The sequence below is a fragment of the Podarcis pityusensis genome, assembly GCF_964106645.2.
Source record: "Podarcis pityusensis genome assembly, chromosome: 10".
NCBI classification, from domain to species: Eukaryota; Metazoa; Chordata; class Lepidosauria; order Squamata; family Lacertidae; genus Podarcis; species Podarcis pityusensis.
Window position 1 is genome coordinate 804,006 of NC_138035.1, and position 23,978 is coordinate 827,983.

The 23,978-nt window shown below is 47.6% G+C and overlaps 1 protein-coding gene across 12 annotated transcripts in view; it reads right to left on the reverse strand.

Moving 5' to 3' along the window:
- Positions 1–1,174: 1,174 nt before the first annotated feature.
- The window catches only part of LOC308486273 (uncharacterized protein), a 103,737-nt gene continuing 80,933 nt past the window's right edge, over positions 1,175–23,978 (reverse strand). For 5 of the 12 annotated variants that reach the window (XM_081022901.1, XM_081022899.1, XM_081022900.1 and 2 more), the window contains exons 2-5: positions 15,003–15,175; positions 13,416–13,554; positions 11,454–11,588; positions 1,175–4,978 (exon numbers count right to left, since the gene is read on the reverse strand). In XM_081022901.1, coding sequence (XP_080879027.1) covers positions 2,871–4,736 — 1,866 coding nt within the window. In that variant the 5' untranslated portion in view covers positions 4,737–4,978; positions 11,454–11,588; positions 13,416–13,554; positions 15,003–15,175 and the 3' untranslated portion in view covers positions 1,175–2,870. Of the gene's footprint in view, positions 4,979–11,453; positions 11,589–13,415; positions 13,555–14,997; positions 15,176–16,111; positions 16,281–23,978 lie in introns of those variants that run through there. The other 7 variants (XM_081022896.1, XM_081022897.1, XM_081022894.1 and 4 more) reach the window with 6 other exon arrangements.

The window sequence follows — 23,978 nt, forward strand, 5'->3', positions numbered from 1 at the left end:
CTCACTATCAAAAGGTACCTTACATCTAAAATTATAATCACTATTGTGAGATGTTACCTTCATTATTTCATTACTATGTTGTTGTTTAGTCGTTTAGTCGTGTCCGACTCTTCGTGACCCAATGGACCAGAGCACGCCAGGCCCTCCTGTCTTCCACTGCCTCCCTCATGCTGGTAGCTTCGAGAACACTGTCCCACCATCTCGTCCTCTGTCGTCCCCTTCTCCTTGTGCCCTCCATCTTTCCCAGCATCAGGGTCTTTTCCGGGGAGTCTTCTCTTCTCATGAGGTGGCCAAAGTATTGGAGCCTCAGCTTCACGATCTGTCCTTCCAGTGAGCACTCAGGGCTGATTTCCTTCAGAATGGATACGTTTGATCTTCTTGCAGTCCATGGGACTCTCAAGAGTCTCCTCCAGCACCAGAATTCAAAAGCATCAATTCTTCGGCGATCAGCCTTCTTTATGGTCCAGCTCTCACTTCCATACATCACTACTGGGAAAACCATGGCTTTAACTATACGGACCTTTGTTGGTAAGGTGATGTCTTTGCTTTTTAAGATGCTGTCTAGGTTTGCCATCGCCTTTCTCCCAAGGAGCAGGCGTCTTTTAATTTCGTGACTGCTGTCACCATCTGCAGTGATCATGGAGCCCAAGAAAGTAAAATCTCTCACTGCCTCCATTTCTTCCCCTTCTATTTGCCAGGAGGTGATGGGACCAGTGGCCATGATCTTCGTTTTTTTGATGTTGAGCTTCAGACCATATTTTGCGCTCTCCTCTTTCACCCTCATTAAAAGGTTATTTATAGAATCATAGAAGAATCATAGAATCAAAGAGTTGGAATAGACCACAAGGGCCATCGAGTCCAACCCCCTGCCAAGCAGGGGTTAATTCCTCCTCACTTTCTGCCATCAAGGTTGTGTCATCTGCATATCTGAGGTTGTTGATATTTCTTCCGGTGATCTTAATTCCGGCTTGGGATTCAACCAGCCCAGCCTTTCGCATGATGAATTCTGCATATAAGTTAAATAAGCAGGGAGACAATATACAGCCTTGTCGTACTCCTTTCCCAATTTTGAACCAATCAGTTAGAATCATAGAATCATAGAGTTGGAAGAGACCACAAGGGCCATCGAGTCCAACCCCCTGCCAAGCAGGAAAAGTTGTTCCATATCCAGTTCTAACTGTAGCTTCTTGTCCCACATAGAGATTTCTCAGGAGACAGATGAGGTGATCAGGCACTCCCATTTCTTTAAGAACTTGCCATAGTTTGCTGTGGTCAACATAGTCAAAGGCGTTTGCATAGTCAATGAAGCAGAAGTAGATGTCTTTCTGGAACTCTCTAGCTTTCTCCATAATCCAGCGCATGTTTGCAATTTGGTCTCTGGTTCCTCTGCCTCTTCTAAATCCAGCTTGCACTTCTGGGAGTTCTCTGTCCACATACTGCTTAAGCCTGCCTTGTAGCATTTTAAGCATAACCTTGCTAGCGTGTGAAATGAGTGCAATTGTGCGGTAGTTGGAGCATTCTTTGGCACTTCTCTTCTTTGGGATTGGGATGTAGACTGATCTTCTCCAATCCTCTGGCCACTGCTGAGTTTTCCAAATCTGCTGGCATATTGAGTGTAGCACCTTAACAGCATCATCTTTTAAAATTTTAAATAGTTCAGCTGGAATATCATCACTTCCACTGGCCTTGTTATTAGCAGTGCTTTCTAAGGCCCATTTGACTTCACTTTCCAGGATGTCTGGCTCAAGGTCAGCAAGCACACTACCTGGGGTATACGAGACACCCATTTCTTTCTGGTATAGTTCCTCTGTGTATTCTTGCCACCTCTTCTTGATGTCTTCTGCTTCTGTTAGGTCCTTTCCACTTTTGTCTTTTATTATGGAAATCTTTGTACGAAATGTTCCTTTCATATCTCCAATTTTCTTGAACAGATCTCTGGTTCTTCCCATTCTGTTGTTTTCCTCTATTTGTTTGCATTGCTCGTTTAAGAAGGCCTTCTTGTCTCTCCTTGCTATTCTTTGGAAATCTGCATTCAATTTCCTGTATCTTTCACTATCTCCCTCGCATTTTGCTTGCCTTCTCTCCCCCGCTATTTGTAAGGCCTCGTTGGACAGCCACTTTGCTTTCTTGCATTTCCTTTTCATTGGGATGGTTTTAGTTGCTGCCTCCTGTATAATGTTACGAGCCTCCATCCATAGTTCTTCAGGCACTCTGTCCATTACTATACACTTTTACATATAAACAGCAGAACCTCAAATACACAACATGCTTTTAAGATGGATTTTCTGCTGAGTTCATTGCTGTGAAGAAGAGTAAACTCTGAAAGGAACATGTTCCTCACTCCATACATCTAAATGGGTTCTCCCCTCTGAGAAGAAGAAGAGTTTGGATTTGATATCCCGCTTTATCACTACCAGAAGGAGTCTCAAAGCGGCTAACATTCTCCTTTCCCTTCCTCTGTGAGGTGAGTGGTGCTGAGAGAATTAAAAGAAGTGTGACTGGCCCAAGGTCACCCAGCAGCGGCATGTGGAGGAGCGGAGACGCAAACACGGTTCCCCAGATTACGAATCTACCACTCTTAACCATTACACCACACTGGCTCTTAGATGTTCCTTAAACACTCCATTATAACTAAAGCACTTTCTGCAATCTTTCCCTTTAAACAGCTTCTCCTCTTTCGAGGGTTGATGGGTTTGTAGGGTGTCAACTGTTAAAGTTCTTCCTGTCCATGAGTCTGTAGATGTAGGATTCCACTAGGACTGAACCTCTGTCTACTTTCCTGACATTTATATGGTTTGTCTTTTGTGTAAGTTTGTTGACATAAATCAAGGGTTCCACTCTGACTGAAGCTCCTTCTACAGTCCATACCTTTAAATGGTTTCTCCCCTTTGTGTCTGCTGATGTTTTCTAAGATTTCTATTATCACTAAAACTCTTTCCAGACTCCATACATTTAAATTGTTTCTTACCGATGTGAGTCTGTTGATGTACTCTCAGGTTTCCACTATAACTGAAGCTCTTTCCACACTCCATACATTTAAAAGGTTTCTCTCCTGTGTGAGTCCGTTGATGTTGTCTAAGGTGTGCACTCTGGCTGAAGTTCTTTCCACACTCGATACATTTATATGGTTTCTGCCCTGTATGAGTCCGTTGATGTATTCTAAGGTGTCCAATCCGAATAAAGCTCTTTCCGCACTCCATACATTTAAATGGTTTCTCCCCTGTATGAGTCCGTTGATGTCTTTTAAGGTTTCCAATCTGAATGAAGCTCTTTCCACACTCCATACATTTAAATGGTTTCTCACCTGTGTGAGTTCGTTGATGTGTTCTAAGGCTTCCACTATCACTAAAACTCTTTCCACACTCCATGCATTTAAATGGTTTCTCCCCTGTGTGAGTCAGTTGATGTTGTCTAAGGTTTGAATTGAAACTGAAGCTCTTTCCACACTCCATACATTTAAATACTTTCTCTCCTGTGTGAGTCCGTTGATGTTGTCTAAGGCCTGCATCGTAACTAAAGCTCTTTCCACACTCCATACATTTAAATGGTTTCTCTCCTGTGTGAGTCCGTTGATGTGATCTAAGGCTTCCACCATAACTAAAGCTTGTTCCACACACCATGCATTTAAATGGTTTCTCCCCTGTGTGAGTCCGTTGATGTGATCTAAGGCCTGCATCGTGACTGAAGCTCTTTCCACACTCCATACATGTATATGGTTTCTCCCCTGTATGAGTCCGTTGATGTATTCTAAGGTTTCCAATCTGAATGAAGCTCTTTCCACACTCCATACATCTAAATGGTTTCTCACCTGTGTGAGTTTGATGGTGTAAAGTTAGGTGCGCATTTTGACTAAAGCTCTTTCCACACTCCATGCATTTAAATGGTTTCTCCCCTGTGTGAGTCAGTTGATGTTGTCTAAGGTTTGAACTGAAACTGAAGCTCTTTCCACACTCCATACATTTAAATGGTTTCTCTCCTGTGTGAAAATGTTGATGTTTTCTAAGGCTTCCACTATCACTAAAGCTCTTTCCACAAGCCATGCATTTAAATGGTTTCTCCCCTGTATGCGTCCGTTGATGTATTCTAAGGGCTCCACTATCACTAAAGTTCTTTCCACAAGCCATGCATTTAAATGGTTTCTCCCCTGTATGTGTACGTTGATGTGTTCTAAGGGTTCCAATCCGACTGAAGCTCTTTCCACACTCCATACATTCATATGGTTTCTCCCCTGTGTGAGTCCGTTGATGTGATCTAAGGCCTGCATCATAACTGAAGCTCTTTCCACACTCCATACATTCATATGGTTTCTCCCCTGTGTGAGCCCGTTGATGTGATCTAAGGGTTGCATTGGAACTGAAGCTCTTTCCACACTCCACACATTCACATGGTTTCTCCCCTGTGTGAGTCCGTTGATGTGTTCTAAGGTTTCCAAGCTGACTGAAGCTCTTTCTGCACTCCATACATTTAAATGGTTTATCCCCTGTGTGAGTTTGTTGATGTATTCTAAGTGTATCACTTCGACGGAAGCTCTTTCCACACTCCATACATTCATATGGTTTCTCCCCTGTGTGAGTTTGTTGATGTATTCTAAGTGTATCACTTCGACGGAAGCTCTTTCCACACTCCATACATTCATATTGTTTCTCCCCTGTGTGAGTCCTTTGGTGTAATTTAAGGTTTCCACTCTGACTGAAGCCCTTCCCACACTCCCTGCATTTGAATCCTTTCTTACCCATGGGAGTCCGCTGATGTGTTCTAGGTTTTTCACTATCAGTGAAACTCTTTCCACACTTCAAATCTTTAAAAGGTTTCTCTCCTGTGAGTTAATTGATGTGAGCTATGTCTGCTCATTCAGTGAAGCATATTCCACATTTCGCACATTTCAATGTCTATTCCTAATGAAATGAAAGGTTCCCCGTCCCCTGGAATTCTGATGTTCTTCTGTATCACCTTCTTCAGTGTGGGCAGAGAGGAAGTCCTTTTTGGATTCCAAGGAAGAGAACAAAGGGAAAAGAAGAAATCAAACACCATTTGCCCCTTCTCTTATTTCAACATCTCCTACATTCCCCCGCTTCCTACCCATGTTCCCAATTTTTAGGAAATAATAATAATAATAATAATAATTTATTATTTATACCCTGCCCATCTGGCTGGGCTTCCCCAGCCACTCTGGGCAGCTTCCAGAAAAACATTAAAATACTGTAATACATCAAACATTAAAAGCTTCCCTAAACAGGGCTGCCTTCAGATGTCTTCTAAAAGTCTGGTAGTTTTTATCTCTTTGACATATGGTGGGAGGGCGTTCCACAGGGAGGGTGCCACTACAGCGAAGGCCCTCTGCCTGGTTCCCTGTAACTAGGCTTCTCGCAGTGAGGGAAATGCCAGAAGGTCCTCGGTGCTGGACCTCAGTGTCCAGGTAGAACGATGGGGGTGGAAATGCTCTTTCAGATATATTGGACAGAGGCCATTTAGGGCTTTAAAGGTCAGCACCAACTCTTTGAATTTTGCTCGGAAACGTACTGGGAGCCAATGTGGGTCTTTCAAGACCGGTGTTATGTGGTCTCGGTGGCTGCTCCCAGTCCCCAGTCTAGCTGCTGCATTCTGGATTAGTTGTAGTTTCCGGGTCACCTTCAAAGGTAGCCCCACGTATAGCGCTTTGCAGTAGTCCAAGTGGGAGATAACCAGACCATGCACCACTCTGGCAAGGCAGTCTGCAGGCAGATAGGGTCTCAGCCTGCGTACCAGATAGAGCTGGTAGACAGCTGCCCTGGACACAGAATTGACCTGCGCCTCCATGGACAGCTGTGATTCCAAAATGACTCCCAGGCTGCGCACCTGGTCCTTCAGGGGCACAGTTACCCCATTCAAGACCAGGGAATCCTCCTCACCTGCCCGCCTCCTGTCCCCCAAAAGCAGTACTTCTATCTTGTCAGGATTCAACCTCAATCTGTTAGCTGCCATCCATCCTCCAACCGCCTCCAGACACTAACGCAGGACCTTCACCGCCTTCACTGGTTCTGATTTGAAAGAGAGGTAGAGTTGGGTATCATCCGCATATGGATGAACACCCAGCCCAAACCCCCTGATGATCTCTCCCAGCGACTTCATGTAGATGTTGAAAAGCATGGGGGAGAGTACAGAACCCTGAGGCACCCCACAAGTTAGAGCCCAGGGGTCTGAACACTCATCCCCCAACACCATTTTCTGGACACGGCCCAGGAGAAAGGAGCGGAACCACTGTATGACAGTGCCCCCAGCTCCCAGCCCCTCAAGACGGTCCAGAAGGATGTTATGCTCAATGGTATCAAAGGCCGCTGACAGATCCAGCAGAACTAGGAAACCTTTGTCCCTAGCCCATCAGAGATCATCAACCAGTGCGACCAAGGCAGTTTCAGTCCCATGATGAGGCCTGAATCCCAACTGGAAGGGATCCAAATGGTCCGCTTCTTCCAGGCGTGCCTGGAGTTGTTCAGCAACTACTCGCTCAATCACCTTGCCCAAGAATGGAATATTTGAGACTCAGGGATAGTTGGGCATCGTGGCCGCATCTAAAAATGGTTTTTTAAGAAGCGGTTTAAGAACTGCCTCTTTCAGCGGGTCTGGAAAGGCTCCCTCACGGAGGGAAGCATTCAGCACCCCATGAAGCCCATTGCCCAGCCCTTCCTGGCTAGCTTTTATAAGCCAGGATGGGCAAGGATCCAGGAGACAAGTGGTTGGTTTCACTCGTCCAAGCAGTCTGTCCACATCATTGGGGGTAACAGGTTGGAATTGATCCCACACAACTTGACTAGACAGACTCTAGCACTCTCCCGCCCCGGCCCTGATGCCACGGTGGAGTCTACCTGAGCGACTTGAGTGACCTGAGTGAATCTGAGCGACTTTATCTGAAAAAAACTTTGCAAAATCATTGCAGGAGATCATGTGGGCTGCACTGAGCCCTGATGGAGCAGGTGGTTCTGCTAAATTGCGAACCACCTGGAAAAAGTCTCCTGCTGCTGTTTTCTGCAGATGCAATAGAGGCGGTGAAGAAAGTAGTTTTCGCCGTCACTACCGCAACTTGGTAGGCTCAACATTCGGCTCTAACCCGTGTCCGGTGAGCTTCAGAATGGGTCATCCGCCACCGGTGCTCTAGCCAAATCGGTCCCACCTCCCTGCAGAGGGGAAGGATCGCGGAGAAGTCCAGTTGCACCAGGAAGTGATCTGACCATGGCACTTCTTTTGTATTGCTTTTACTTAGTGTCAGATCACAAACATCCATAGAGGTAAGCACCAGGTCCAAGGCATGTCCGCGGCTATGGGTTGGGCCAGACTTATTCAAGGACAGCCCCATGGAGGCCATGCTTTCCACAAAGTCCCGAGCGGCCCCTTGTAAGGTCGTCTCGGCATGGATGTTAAAATCCCCTAGGACAACCAAACTAGGTGTCTCCAGGAGAACATCCGCCATGACCTGAAGCAGCTCGGGCAGGGAATCCTTGGTGAAGCGGGGGGGGGGGGGGTTGGTACACCAAAAGGAATCCTGTACTGCCCCTATTGCCCAACTTCCAGAACATGCACTCAGAAAACTGGGTCTTCCCAATAGGACGCCTGGTGCAAACTAATGACTTCCTAAAAATCACTGCAAACCCCCCTCCCTGCTCACATGACCTTGGTTGCTGTGTGTAAGAGAAACCTGGCAGACAAGCAGCCGCAAGGACAGGCCCATCTGCTTCATCCAACCAGGTCTCTGTTACACATGCCAGGTCAAGTCCTCCATCCACGATCAAGTCATGGATCACAATGGTTTTATGGATCATTGACCTGGCATTGCACAGCAGCACCTTCAGGTTGTGTGGGTATCCCTTTGCTGATTCCAGTATCCCGTCTGGTCAAGACCAGACCTGGAGGCAGGGATAGTCCTCAAACAATGACTAAGCCCGCTTCCTCGGTAATGACGTGGTCTGGTCTTAGCGTAGCTCCTCCTCCTACCTGTGATCACTGAGGTTGGTTGTCCCAGTACACGCCCCCCCCCCCCCCGTGGAACCTGCCCCAGCCATTTTGTTTGTTGGGATCCACTCCCAGGCAGCCCTGACCCCTCCCCTTAAAATCAAATTAAAACCTATACAAAAAACAAACTAACAAAACAATAAAACAAACAAAAAAAAAGAGAATGTTACAAACACACCATAATTACCGTATTTTTCGCTCTATTGGACGCACCGGACCACAGGACGCACCTAGTTTTTAGAGGGGGAAATCAAGGAAAAAAATATTATCCCCCCCCCAGCCCCAAAGAGCAACGGACAGGCTGCATGCAGCCTGTCCACTTTTCCCAGAGCTTCTCGGGGCTGCGGGGGAAGCCCGGGTTCCCCCCCCCAGCCCCAAAGAGCAAAGAAGCCAAGACAGTGCGCGGGATCCATAGCCGCACAACCTCTCCAGCCAGGAGCTAAACCTCTCCAGTGCAGCTAAAGAAGACAAGGCAGCAAGCGCGATCCATCCCGCTCACTGCCTTGGCTTCTTCTTTAGCCTTGCACAGCATCTTTAGTCTTGCGCAACGGGATGGATTGCGCCCGCTGTCCACCGGGGCTGGACTAGATGACTCCTGGGGTTCCCTTCCAACCCTGCAATTCTATGACCTCGGAAGGTGTTTGGGGTCTCCACCACTGGAGGCTTTTAAGCAGCGGTTGGGGGACCATCTGCCTGGCGTTCTTTAGCTGTGATTCCTACATTGTGAGGGGGCTGGGCTAGATGACCCTTGGGTGGCCCTCCCAACTCTATACAGTCCTACAGTTCTGCGGCAGGAGATCCACAGCCACTTCACACAATGCCCACTCCCAATTTTCATCTGAGAGACATGTGTCTCTCAGTACCCCCCTACCTGCCACACTTCCCCCACCCCACTTAAGCTGAGGGAATTCCTGCCCAGAGAAACTCCCAGCAATCAAGGAGGAGGAATCCGCTGCAGCCCTGAGCAGCGGAGGATCCATGGTCCCCTTCCTTCTCTCCTCCGTAGTTGCTTTGAAGCAGGAAAGTGGGAGAGGAGCTGCTTACACGAGTGTAAGCTGCTCCCCTCCCACATTGCCGCTTCAAAGCAATCACGGAGGAGGGAATCCGCTGAAGCCTCCAGCAGCGGAGGATCCATGGTCCCCTTCCTTCCCTCCTCCGTGGTTGCTTTGAAGCAGGAAAGTGGGAGAGGAGCTGCTTACACGAGTGTAAACTGCCCCCCTCCCACTTTCCTGCTTCAAAGCAATTACGGAGGAGGAATCCGCTGAAGCCTCCAGCAGCGGAGGATCCATGGGTCCCCTCTTTCCCTCGTCCGTGGTTGCTTTGAAGCAGGAAAGTGGGAGAGGAGCTGCTTACACGAGTGTAAACTGCCCCCCTCCCACTTTCCTGCTTCAAAGCAATTACGGAGGAGGAATCCGCTGAAGCCTCCAGCAGCGGAGGATCCATGGTCCCCTTCCTTCCCTCCTCCGTAGTTGCTTTGAAGGAGGAAAGTGGGAGAGGAGCTGCTTACACGAGTGTAAGCTGCTCCCCTCCCACTTTGCTGCTTCAAAGGGAGCCCAGGAGGAGGGAATCTGCTGCAGCCTCGAGCAGCGAAGAGGATCCATGGGTCCCCTCTTTCCCTCCTCCGTGGTTGCTTTGAAGCAGGAAAGTGGGAGAGGAGCTGCTTACACGAGTGTAAACTGCCCCCCTCCCACTTTCCTGCTTCAAAGCAATTACGGAGGAAGAATCCGCTGCAGCCTCGAGCAGCGGAGGATCCATGGTCCCCTTCCTTCCCTCCTCCGTAGTTGCTTTGAAGGAGGAAAGTGGGAGAGGAGCTGCTTACACGAGTGTAAGCTGCTCCCCTCCCACATTGCCGCTTCAAAGGGAGCCCGGGAGGAGGGAATCTGCTGCAGCTTCCCCCAACTCCCGCAGAAGCCGCACGCTCTTTAAAGGGGCTGTGCGGCTTCTCCTGGCTTTTCTGGGAGGGGGGGGATTCCCCCACCTCGTAGAAAAGCCCGCAGGAGCCGCGCAGCCTTTAAAGAGGGTGCCGCTCTTGGGGGCTTTTCCCCCAGGAGGGAGAAGGGACTGCTGCAGCCAGTCAGTCCCTTCTCCCTCCTAGAGAAAAGCCCGCAAGAGCGCACGAAGCTTGTGTGCGGCTCTTGAGGGCTTTTCCCGCCTGCCTCCCCCCTGCATTCGCTCCATAGGACGCACACACATTTTCCCTTGCTTTTTAGGAGGGAAAAAGTGCGTCCTATGGTGCGAAAAATACGGTAAATTAAATAAATTTCCGCACCCAACTAAACACCACCCCACTCCTCTTACGCACAGCAAATGAAAAAGCAATGTCATCAAATGATAGTAATGCAGCAGCAACCTTTCCTAATCCTCAAACATCATTAATAGCACAGCATGATCTTGGAATACAGCCTTTTCAAATCAATTGTTTCCTCACAGGAAAGGCAGCTGCTCTCTGTTCATGCAGGCCCTCTCTTTCTCTGGTCCATCGTTCCTTTGGACATTCCCCATCCTCTGCATCATAAAGACACTGAGGTCCAGCTCCGAGGGCCTTCTGGCGGTTCCCTCATTGTGAGAAATGAGGTTACAGGGAACCAGACAGAGGGCCTTCTCGGTAGTGGCGCCCACCCTGTGGAACACCCTCCCTTCAGATGTGAAGGAAATAAGCAGCTATCTTATCTTTAAAAGACATCTGAAGGCAGCCCTGTTCAGGGAGGTTTTTAATATTTAACACTGTACTGTTTTAAACATTTGATTGGGAGCTGCCCAGAGTGGCTGGGGAAACTCAGCCAGATGGGCGGGGTATAAATAATAAATTATTATGATTATATTATTATAATCCTTCATCCAGCCCTGTTTCCACCTCTAGATTTTCATGAATCACCTGCACAGTCCCACTGCCCTCAGGAGGTCCATGTGGACCATTATGTGAGACCCAGGTCTACATCCTTTCCAGGGACTGTGGTCTGGGTCAGTCAGAGAACTAGTGACAAGGCTTGGTGCTTGGGGTCAGCTGAATGGGTGCTCAGGGAAGCTCCTGTTCTGGGAGATGGAGCTCTGTCTACATGCCTCACATTGCATGGAGAGAGCAGGAGAAGCAGAAGGAAAGCAGCTGGCAAATGGGAATCCCAGACGGAAACACCCACCCCAATTGTTCCTTATAATAATGATGTGCTGCCTGATCTCGTGCCTGTCTTCTGACTATCCTAAAATGACACTGAAAAAGCTGGATATTCAAGGCAAATGGAAAACTGTACTTAGTGAAAACTTCAACCTTGAATATGTAGTGTTGATTTATTGATGGCCTGAAGTTGTGATATTTCCAGAGACATGAATTTATTCCTGTTCTGTCTCAAATATCATAATTATATTATGTCATGGGGTGTTGGGGAGCAGTAGGTCCTTTGCTGGGGGACATGTCATGCACCTTATGGGGTAATTTATCCACCATTGGTCCCCACTCTGCACTCAGCTCTCACCTGTGGCTTCCAGAAGCTGTCAGGGGCCATGATCCCAGGAATGGCTTCAACTGGCCGGCAAAACCAGGTGAGGATTGTTGACGGGTCTCAAATCCTTGGTGGGTTGGGGAATTCTGCTGCCGGTGATGGCAGGCCCTGGTGGATGGAGAGGAGGAGAAGAAAAGTGAATCCCACAGTCTAAAAGGCAGATTCTGCCCATTCTGCAGAGGAAAGTGAAGGGCAGATGGGATCGTCAACCGGGGAAGGGAGCCCATCAAGAAGGAAAACTCTGGTCCTAAACCTTCACTGCCTCGTGACTTATCTTCAGGAGAAGAAAAGGCTATGGAGGAAAACCTACACAAATCCAGAGTGGAGTCTCTAAGATGGTTGGATGGTGTCCTGCACACCTCCTCCAGCCACTCCTGCAGCCAAGCTGGTGCCTAACGTACTGCTCTGCTTTCCTTGGGACCACATCAGCCAGGCTGAGAAGGGGGTCTTGTTGTCTAGGCAGCCCAGGACCCCCAAACACACTGTCCAGCCTGGCAGTACTGCTAACACAGCATTTTCAGGCAGAGAGATGAGCTCAGACCTGTGTATCAAAGTCTCTCTGATGTGGAACAAGGAAAAGAAGAAGTGCTGTTTACATCAAACCGCCTTGAACCTGTTGCGCAATAAACTTGGATCTTCTGCAGTTTGCTCCTGTCTTCGGCTGAGCTCATTTTCCTCCGCAGGGACCCGCGGACTTAGTCCGATGAGCTGGGTGGCTGAGCAGCCTCGCACCCAGACTTTACCGTAACAATATGAACAGCGATTGGCTAACATATAAGGATTTAGTAGAGGAAACAAGTAGTGATCCGAAAATAAAGGGCCTAAACGAATTTAAACAGAAGGGAATAACCTGGCTGGAGTATTATCAATTAAAAGCCGCCCTTGAAAAGGAGAAAAGAACCAAAAGATTTGACAAAAAAATATCCTATCTGGAGAAGGATATGTACTTTTGAATTGGCAAAGAAAGGAGGAAGATATCCAAGAAATTACAGTAAAATGGGAGAGGGACCTGGGACATACGATCAAACCCAATATTTGGAACGAATCATGGACTAAAAATATAAAATTCACGGCTTGTTTCCTTATAAGGGAAAATCTTATGAAAATCTACTATAGGTGGTACCTGACCCCTGTAAAACTTGCAAAAATAAATAAATCAAATAATAACAAGTGCTGGCGATGTAAGGAACAGATAGGAACATACTACCATATATGGTGGCCCTTTCTAGAGATACAAAGATTTTGGAACATGATTTATGAAGAGATAAAGAGATTGATAAAAACTACATTTAGCAAGAATTTTTACTCTAAGACTGCCTTTCAAATCAAGTGGTTGCTCCCGTTTCCACCTCTAGATCTTCATGAACCCACCCCAATGGTGCTTAATAATGATGACGTGCTGCCTGATCTCGAGCCCGTCTTCTGACTATCCTAAAGTGACACTGAAAAGCAGGACATAACTGTATTTAATCGTAGATAGCCGTGTTGCTCTGACACAGTTGAAGTGAAAAAGAATAGTCCAGTAGCACCTTAGGGACCAACTAAGTTTCTTCTAGGTATAAGCTTTCGTGTGCATGCACACTTCTTCATATAGTGAAGGGTAGTAGGAGATGGTAGTAAGAGTACCTTCTGAGAAAAACCCCACCCCACCCTCCCACGACATACAAGGGTCTGGTGACATCTGTGTCAGTGTATCTGAAGAAGTGTGCATGCACACAAAAGCTTATGCTCAGGACAATCATATTTGGTCCCTAAGGTCCTACTGGGCTATTTTTTTATTTTTTATTTCAAGTGCGTCAGACCAACACGGCTACCTACCTGCATCTAGATGTCATGGGGTGTTGGGGAGCCGTAGTTCCTTTGGTGGGGGACATGTCCTGCACCTTCTGGGGTCATTTTTCCACCCTTGGTGCCCACCCTGCACTCAGCTCTCACCTGTGGCTTCCAGAAGCTGTCAGCATGCAACAGGGGTTCAAGCAACGGCTTCAACCGGCCGGCTAAACCAGGTGAGGAAAGCTGATGGGTCTCAAATCCTTGGGGGGCTGGGGAATTCTGCTGCACCTGAAGTCAAGCCCTGGTGGATGGAGAGGAGGAGAACAACCATGAATCCCACAGTCCAGAAGGCAGATTCTGCCCGTGGGGAAGAGGAACGTGAAGGGCAGGTGGGGCACGTCCACCTGGAGGCTTGTTATCTAGTCCCAGGGTTACTCTGACATTGAATTATATATAAATTACAGTATTGAAATGCGCCTGCTCCCACTTCCTATTCTGATATTACTCTACTCTGCTTGTCTGTTTCTTACTTGAGTGCTGTTTTGGTTTGCTAAGTCAGGGTTTTAGCGTGAGTTACATTTTTGCTATTTTTTGGGTCCTGTCATGCTTATCTGTCTTCAGTAATAAATTTCTCAGCTGATTTTTTCCCCCCTGCCTCTGAGTGTTTTCTCCTACTCTACTATCTATACATCGATCATTATGGAGGAGCAAGATCTGCAACCTCAAGCCCTCATCAGCCTTAGCCCTGTGGACCTGAAGGAGCATCTTTACCCCAGTCGTTCAGTCCGGACAGGGAGGTCCACCTCCGAGAGTCTTCTGCTGGTTCCCTTGCAGTTAGAAGTGAAGTTTCAGGGAACCAGGCAGAGGAATGCCCTCCCTTCAGAGGGCAAGGAAGGAGGCAACCATCTGTCATTTAGAAGACAGCTGTATCAGGAGGTTTTTAATTTTTGGATGTTTTACAGTCTTGTATATGTTCTGTAGGGACACAGGTGGTGTTCTGTAGGGACACAGCCTAGGACTTGCCGATCAGAAGGTTGGCGGTTCAAATCCCCGCAATGACAGGGTGAGCTCCCGTTGCTCGGTCCCTGTTCCTGCCAACCTAGCAGTTTGAAAGCACATCAAAGAGCAAGTAGATAAATAGGTACGGCTCTGGCAGGAAGGTAAACGGCGTTTCCGTGCGCTGCTCTGGTTCGCCAGAAGCAGCTTAGTCATGCTGGTCACATGACCCGGAAGCTGCACACCGGCTCCCTCGGCCAATAAAGTGTGATGAGTGCCGCAACCCCAGAGTTGGCCGCAACTGGACCTAATAGTCAGGGGTCCCTTTACCTTTACCTATATGTACTGTAACGTCTAGAGTGGTGCCTCGGGTTACAGGCGCTTCAGGTTACAGACTCTTATAACTCAGAAATACTACCTTTTGTTAACTACTTTGCTTCAGGATGAGGACAGAAATCATGTTCCGGTGGCAGCAGCAGGCCCAATTAGCTAAAGTGGTGCTTCAGGTTAAGAACAGTTTCAGATTAAGAACGGAGCTGTAGAACGAATTCAGTTCTTAACCAGAGGTACCACTGTACTATTATTATCATCTTGTGATTTTTTGTAGTTATTTTGGAATTCGTACTGCAATATTTGCTTATGAAATGTTATGGGTGGAGAAAATCACAGGGTTCCCGTAAACTATAATCCCACCCACAAACTCTCATTCACATACAGTCTGTAAATTTGGGGGGGGGGGGTCACACACCTCACCTGTGCTAATACTGGCAGTCTTTGGCCTGCACAGGCAAACCCGGTGTGTAGAGCCTCCAGCCCCAGGCACTGTCTATCCTGAAAATGGGTCCTTTGACTGGGAAGATTCATGCAGTCACTGTCATCGGATGATGATGGATTGTATCTCAGCTTGTCAGTCACTCTGACATTGGCTACAAAGAATGAGAGGAACAGAAATGCTTTTGAGGTGCAGCTTCCGTATCAATCCTGAGAGCCATTCCATGGACTCTGCACCCCTGTTTCTGATGACAGGTGTACATTATCCTCACCCTCAGTGGAAAAGACATTAAAGATGGAAGCCTGAGGGAGAGGAAAAGGTTTCTGGCTGCTTCCTGGGTGGGATTGCGGAAACCAAGAGCCGCTTCTGAGAAGGCCTCCCCCCTCCCCCCTTCCTCTCGGGATTTCCTCTCCTCTCCAGGGGACCAATGGCTGGACTGGGCAGAAGCGCTGTGTCTGGACAGGGCAGGGTCTTATGGGGGCTTGTGGGGCAGTAAGAGGATGGAGTTTGCGGGAAGGAAGGGTGGGGGGCAGGACCCCCACTTTCCAGGGATCCCTCTCTGGTCGCCTTGAAGTGCGGGGTGTCGATTCCTGGGCGGGAGCGAGAAGCCAAGGCGGCCCCTCCGGAGATTCCCCAAGGAAGCCACGATGGAGATGTCCCCCCCCCCAAGGACTGGTCTTCCTCCTCCCCACCCCCCTATTCTTAGCTTCCTTGCCCAGGGGGTGCCCCCTCCTCCCCCCTCCCATCCCGGAGTTTCCTCTGCACCCAGATGGCCCCTTGGCTCACCCCTCGCCAGGCGCGACCCATCTCTCCGTCCCTATTGCCCCCCAACGGGAGCAGGGGAGGGGACAGGGGGGTCTCTATCCCGGCGCCTCCCGCACCCATTAACCCTTTCCCAGCCCGCTTCTCTCCGCGCCCCAGGGATGCCTGCGTGGGGGAAACGGGGCTAGGGAGTCCTCGTGGGTGGGCGCCCCATCTCCGCCCCTTGGCAGCACGCGTGCCGGGATCCAGGCCCCACGGAAGGCGCTTTGGGGAGCTGGCGGGGTCTCTGGGTCCTCTTCTCCCCTCTCCCCCCCCGCGACCCCTTTACCTCTTTCTCCTCGCTCCCGATTCTCCTTTCCTGCAACATCCGGGGGGGGGGGGTCCGCTGCCCCCTCCCTCCCCTTTCCGAAAGCGCGTGCCCCTAGAGCCACGGGGCAGAGCAGCAATCCGGAGTGGAAGCTCCACTTCCGGGAGAAACAGGCAGGTTGGGAGGGGGCTCACCCCCCCCATTCCTGGAACAGAAGCCGGATTGGAGGAGGAGGAAGGAGGGGTGGGATGTTTGGGGGCGGGATCTGTGGTTGTGGGGGCGGGGTGAGAGGAGGAGGGGAGGGAAAGAATTGAGGGGGGGAGAGGAATGTTTTCCCCTCCCCCTTCCTTCTGGAATCAGCAGAGCGGGGGAGGAGCTGATCCCGGAGATCCGGCTGCAAAGTGGGTCCCGTCCCTCCTACAAGATTTGCATTGCAACATCCTCCCCTCCCCCACCCCAGCCACGAGCTTAGATCCCTCCGTTTTTTAGGTCTTGGTGCTGTTCAAACCAGGAATGGGGGGCAGCTAAACGACTCCCCCCAAATCCCAGCTCCCCACCCGCGCCTCTGACTCAGGCCAGGACAAGGACCGTGGACACAGGCCCCGTCCCGGCACAGCAGCCAAGAGGCTCAGAAAAGCAGCCGATACAATTGGAGCCAGAAGCGGATTCCAAAATCTGAGGGATCCCTTGGACCAGAAACAAGGAGACCAGCCAGGAAGAGGAGAGCAAAAGAGCAGCCAGTAGGTCTTGATTGAAGACTGTCGCCACAGGACTCCCCCCTGCCCCCAGGTGGAACAAGATGGAAGCCCCCAACAAAAGAAGACCCCAACTTTTATTAGCTGCTAATCCCCCAAGCTACACCCCCAAGACTCCATCATGACTGCATCATTGAGACATCACACAGAGGAGGGGTTCAGGGAGAAGAAGAAGAGGAGTTTGGATTTGATATCCCGCTTTATCACTACCCAAAGGAGTCTCAAAGTGGCTAACATTCTCCTTTCCCTTCCTCCCTCTCAACAAACACTCTGTGAGGTGAGTGGGGCTGAGAGACCTCAGAGAAGTGTGACTTCTCCGAAGGAGGAGGAGTTGTGGTGGTAACCTGAGGGTCTTGTCACCTGTCCGGTTCCTTCTTTCTCCTCCCCAGGATTACATTCCTGAGGACAAAGAGTTCACTGTTTCCTTCCCCCAGAGGGAAGGGCTGGTCACTGTCCTGTGTTTCAGTCCATACTGAATCCACTTCCATATGCAGGTCCTTTGTGAGTGGAATGATCTTCTGTCTAGGACCAACAAGGTTGGCATGCCAACTGGGTAGGGCTCACTGCGGACAGGTTGGCTGCCTTGTGTCAAGTCTCTCCCCCCTTTGATAGTCTTTCCCTCCTGGTGCAAAATAAAAGTCGAACGGTGCAGATCCAATGTACGGCTGATTTTGTATGAATTTATAACAGAAGCGCCGCTTATGTCGTTTGTGAGTGTGTGTGTGTTGTGTTTGTACAAACTGAGTGATTGGGGGGGGTTTCCTGCAACACATGAATCCCAAAGAAGGGCAGTGCCAAAGAATGCCCCACCTACCGCATAATTGCGCTCATTTCACACTGTTACGGTAAAATCTGGGTGCGGGGTTACTCTGCCACCCAGCTCATCGGACTAAGTCCACGGGTCCCTGCGGAGGAAAAATGAGCTCAGCCGGAGACAGGAGCAAACTGCAGAAGATCCAAGTTTATTGCGCAACAGGTTCAAGGCGAGATTGAACAGCGAGGAAGGGGTGACATGAGCTTTTGAAACTTCCCTCCATGTCCCAGAATACAGTGCAAAATACATCCCAGTTACATCATGAATACATTAAGGAGAGGTTGGGTTACACAGGATTAACATATGGAGGAGGGAGGGGGAATGTGCAGAGCTGGAGATATGCGCAGATAAGCACTTCCTGAGTACCGGTGATGAGAAGACAATGGTCCATGTATGCATAGTCTGTCACCTGGCATTGCCCGGAGGAAAGGCTTGGCAGAGTGATTTGACAGGATTAGGGTCTTGACACCTTGCTTGAGGGATTATGGAGGACAGGGGAGGTGTCATGGAGTCCTAGAGAAATTGAGCAAATTTGCACGTTGATTTCCTATGAATTTTATAGATTTTAGTCCCTTTTGACATTGACAATTGGAAATAAATGGATATATTGTAGCTAAGAAGAAGGTGAAGAAGACCTGCCCCGCCTTCCGTATCAACACGAGCAGTATGTGGACCGAGAACTCCCAGAAGTGCAAGCTGGATTTCGAAGGGGCAGAGGAAGCAGAGACCAAATTGCAGACATTCCTCTCGGGATTTCCTCGCCTCTCCAGAGGAACAATGGTTGGACTGGGCGGAATGGCTGTGTCTGGACAGGGCAGGGGCTTATGGGGTGGGAAGAGGATGGAGCTTGCAGGAAAGAAGGGGTGGGGGGACAGGACCCCCACTTTCCAGGGATCCCTCTCAGGTCGTCTTGAAGGGGGGGTTAGCCACGATGGAGACCCCCCCCCAAAGACTGGTCTTCCTATCTCCCCCCCCCACCAATGCTGCCCTTCCTTGCCCCAGGGATGCTCCCCTCCCTCCTATCCCCGCCCCTGGCCCCCCTCCCATCCCGGGGTCTCCCCTCACCCAGACGCCCCCTTGGCTCACCCCTCGCCCTGCGCCCCCCAAGATGAGCCGGGGAGGGACAGGGGGGTCTCTATGCAGGCGCCTCCCGCACCCCTTAACCCTTCCCTGGCCCGCTTCTCCGCTTCTCTTTTTTTTTTTTTTTAATAAATTTTTATTGGATTTTCACATATATATTCAACATTGTAGACATACAGAAGAAAAAAAAAGAAAAATCAAAAAGAAAGAATAAAGAAATTCAACTTTTCAAATGATTTTTGTAAATCTAACTGGACTTCCCCACATCCTCCGAACCCAGCGTTCTTTGCAATAAAAACATCAGCAATTTGTTACCTTATTTCATACCTTACTGTATCTTTCAAATATTATGTTTCTAAGTTCAAAATGTTATTTTTCCATTACTTGTACCTTAAAATAAACATAATAAAATTGTTTCAAGTTTCCACCTTGTCTTTCTTATGACTTAATTTCCAATTCACTAAATCAGTTTGCTGAAGCTATAATTTCCGAATCATGCACATTTTTAACATTCATACAATTTATAATGTTTCTGCAAATAGTCCTTAAATTTTTTCCAGTCCTCTTCCATTGTCTCTTCTCCCAAATCTCGGATTCTGCCAGTCATTTCAGCCAGTTCAAAGTAGTCCATCATCAAAGTAGCTCCCCTCCCTCCTATCCCCGCCCCTGGCCCCCCTCCCATCCCGGGGTCTCCCCTCACCCAGACGCCCCCTTGGCTCATCCCTCGCCCTGCGCCCCCCAAGACGAGCCGGGGAGGGACAGGGGGTCTCTATGCAGGCGCCTCCCGCACCCCTTAACCCTTCTCTGGCCCGCTTCTCCGCTTCTCAAGAGGCTCAGAAAAGCAGCCGATACAATTGTAGCTGGAAGCGGATTCCAAAATCTGAGGGCTCCCTTGGACAAGAAACAAGGAGACCAGCCAGGAATATGTTACGGAAATTACGGGGGGGGCACATCTTTAAAGTTAAATATTACAAATATTATGCCTGAATATATCCTTCCAACTTGACAGCTCAGGGAAGTCACCTAGCTTTAAAAATAATATAAAATCATCTCCTTTCCCAGTTCCCCCCATTCCAAAGCTATTTTCCCCTGGAAAAAGGACTCCAGGAAGTTTCCAGAGGTGACAATTGCTGGGCTCATTGTTAGCCAAAGGAAGCCCAATCTCATCACCTGACTCGCCTCAGGCTCCAGACATGCAAAGGAACTTGTATTGTACTTTTGGGTGGTGGGTACTTAAGACATATTTGTCTATGCTAATCTTATACCTGAGTCTTCCCTCCCATGTCTGCTTATGCTAATCTTGTACCAAGGACTTGTCTGGACATGTTTGCGAAGGTTAACCCCTCCCCTTCGAACTGTATTCTGGGATGTGGTGGGAAAGTTTTAAAAGTCTTTGTCACCCCAACCTCGGGGTTCAAATTTGCTTTTGAACCTATTGCGCAATAAACTTTGGTCTATAGCTGTTTGCTCCGGTTGGCTGGACTCCTCCCTTTATTCCGCAGGGACCCGCGGGCTCTGCCCGACCAGCTGGGGGACTGAGCAGCCTCACACCTAGATTTTTCCTTAACAAATAGCAGAGCAAAAGAGCAGCCAGGAGGTCTTGATTGAAGACTGTCGCCACAGGACTCCCACCTGCCACCAGGTGGAACAAGATGGAAGCCCTGAACAAAAGAAGACCCCCACTTTTATTAGCTGCTAATTCCCCAAGCTACACCCCCAAGACTACATCATTGACACATCACAAAGAGGAGTGGTTGAGGGAGGAGTTGTGGTGGTAACCTGAGTGTCTTGTCGAGAGCCAGTGGGGTGTAGTGGTTAAGAGCGGTAGTCTCATAATCTGGTGAACCGGGTTTGCTTCCTCGCTCCTCCACCTGCAGCTGCTGGGTGACCTTGGGGCAGTCACACTTCTAAGAAGTCTCTCAGCCCCGCTCACCTCACAGAGTGTTTGCTGTGCGGGAGGAAGGGAAAGGAGAATGTTAGCCGCTTTGAGACTCCTTCGGATAGTGATAAAGCGGGACATCAAATCCAAACTCTTCTTCTTCTTGTCACCTGCCTGGTTGCTCCTTTCCTCTCCCCATGATTATATTCCTTTTTTAAAAAAAATTTTTTTTTTTATTGCTTTTTTTCCAAGGTCAGGATACATCGTCAATTACACAACAAAAGCGATTTTACAAAGAAAAAGAAAAAGTTAAATAAAAGAAAATTCACTTTTCCAAATCTTTTTTCATAGTCAACTGGACTTCCCCACATCTTCCATCCCTGCATTCTTTACAATAAAAGAAAATTATACAGCAAATTAATACCTTGTTTCATATGTTTTTGTACTTTCATCCAATTATATACTCTAAATTTAAACTTTTCACAGTCATAACTTAATTTCAATCATTTTCAAATCTCAATACTGAAGCATGTTTTTCCCAAAACTTAGCAAATTCTCAACTTTCATATAACTTATAATGTTTTTGTAGATAGTCCTTAAATTTTTTCCAATCCTCTTCCACTGCCTCTTCTCCCAGGTCTCGGATTCTGCCAGTCATTTCAGCTAATTCCATGTAGTCCATCAGTTGCGTATGCCACTCTTCCAGCGTGGGTAGCTCCTGTGCCTTCCAATATTTAGCTATAAGAATTCTTGCTGCTGTAGTTGCATATAAAAAGAAAGTTCTGTCTTTCTTTGACACTCTCTGGCCTACAATGCCCAGGAGGAAGGCCTCTGGTTTCTTATGAAAGGTATACCTAAATACCTTTTTCAACTCGTTATAAATCATTTCCCAAAAGGCCTTCACCCTCGGGCATGTCCACCAGAGGTGAAAGAATGTTCCTTCAGCCTCCTTACATTTCCAACATTTATTGTCTGACAAATGGTATATCTTTGCGAGTTTGACTGGGGTCATGTACCACCTGTACATCATTTTCATAATGTTTTCTTTTAAGGCACTACATGCCGTAAATTTCATACCGGTGGTCCATAACCTTTCCCAGTCTTCAAATATAATGTTGTACCCAATATCTTGTGCCCATTTTATCATGGCTGATTTAACCATCTCATCTTGAGTATTCCATTTTAGCAACAAGTTATACATTCTTGAAAGCACTTTCGTCTTAGGTTCAAGTAATTCCAACTCTAATTTTGATTTTTCCACCTGGAAACCAATTTTTTTGTCCTTTTTAAAGATCTCTAAAATTTGGGCATAATGAAACCAGTCTCGCACCTTTCCTTTCAATTTTTCAAAACTCTGCAACCTCCAAGTGTCACCCTCTCTTTCTATTATTTCACAATATTTTGCCCAGCCACCCCCCATATTAAGTATTTTTGTGGCCTTAGCCTCCATCGGTGATAACCACCTCGGAGTCTTGTTTTCAAGTAAGTCCTTGTATTTAGTCCAGACGGTAAACAAAGATTTCCTGACAATATGGTTTTTAAACAACTTATGAAACTTTACCTTGTCGTACCACAAATATGCATGCCACCCAAAAGCATTGTTAAACCCTTCCAGATCTAGGACATCAGTGTTTTCTAACAAAAACCAATCTTTCATCCAGCAGAAGGATGCAGCTTCATAATACAACCTTAAGTCCGGCAGGGCAAATCCCCCTCTTTCCTTTGCATCTGTTAGTATTTTAAATTTTATTCTGGGCTTTTTGCCCTGCCAGACAAACTTCATAATGTCCCTCTGCCACTTTCCAAAACACTCCACTCTGTCCACGATCTGCAGGGCCTGAAACAGAAACAGCATTCTTGGCAATACATTCATCTTAACTGCAGCAATTCTTCCCAACAAGGAAAGTTTCAATCTTGACCAAATTTCTAAGTCCTTTTTGATTTCAGACCAGCATTTTTCATAATTGTCTTTAAATAGATTCAAATTTTTCCCGGTCAAGTTGACCCCCAGGTATTTCACTTTTTTAACCACATTTAATTCTGTTTCCTTTTGGAATCCATCTATTTCTGAAGGTGTCAAGTTTTTTGCCAAGACCTTAGTTTTTTGTTTGTTTAGCCTAAATCCCGCCACCCGACCAAACTCAGAAATTAGTTCTAAAGCTCTTTTTGTGCTGGGTTCTGGCTCCTGTAATGTCAAAACCAAATCATCTGCGAAAGCCTTCAGTTTATATTGTTTTCCTCCGACCTGTATTCCTTCCACCCGCTGGTCCTTCCTAATCAAGTTAAGCAACACCTCCAGGACAGAAATAAATAGCAAGGGTGATAAGGGGCACCCCTGTCGTGTTCCTTTTTCAATTTTGAACTCCTCTGTCACCACATTGTTTACTATCAATTTAGCTTTTTGCTCTGAATAGATTGCTTCAATACCATTTTGGAACGCCCTTCCCACTCCCATCCCTTCCAAATTTTTCTTCATAAATTTCCAAGATATATTATCAAAGGCCTTCTCCGCGTCTATAAAAATCAAAGCTGCTTTTGTGTTCAAATTTGTCTGCAGTAACTCCAAAACATCAACAATATTCCTGGTGTTGTCAGACAGATGCCTGCCAGGGAGAAAGCCTGCTTGGTCTTTATGAATTACTTCGTTTAAAACTTTTTTCAGTCTATTTGCCAAGATATCAGCAAAAATTTTGTAATCCACGTTTAGGAGTGAGATGGGACGGTAGTTCTTAAGTTGAGTCTTTTCAGATTCCAATTTTGGTATCAAAGTGATGAATGCCTCTTTCCACGATTCTGGTGCCCCCTTCCCTTCCATAATTTGGTTACATACCTCCATTAGTGGTTGAGCCAAATATTCCTTCAATGTCTTATAATATTTGGAGGTAAGTCCATCTGGGCCTGGGGATTTGCCTAATTGCATGTTCTGAATGGCACTTTCAATTTCCTGTTGTGATATTTTGTAATTCAGGGCTGTTTGTTTATCTTGTGTTAGTTTTTGCAGGCCATGACTTTTTAAGAATTTATTTATCTCAGTCTCCACTTGGGGTCCTTGAGTAAACAATTTTTTAAAGTATCTCTGGAAGCACTTTCTAATTTCTTCTGGTTTCTGAATACATTCTCCTTCAACCTCTAGATTGGTAACAAAGTTCAATTTTTGTCTCTTTTTCAGCTGCCATGCCAGCAGCTTCCCACATTTATTTGCCGATTCGAATGATCTTTGTTTCATCTGTTTAATTTTCCATTCAACTTCTTGATTTGTCAGTTTCACATATTGTGCTTGATGGAATTTTATTTCTCTTAAAACCTCTTTTGATTTTGGATTAAGTCTCAACTTTTTCTCTCCGTCTCTTATCTTCTCCA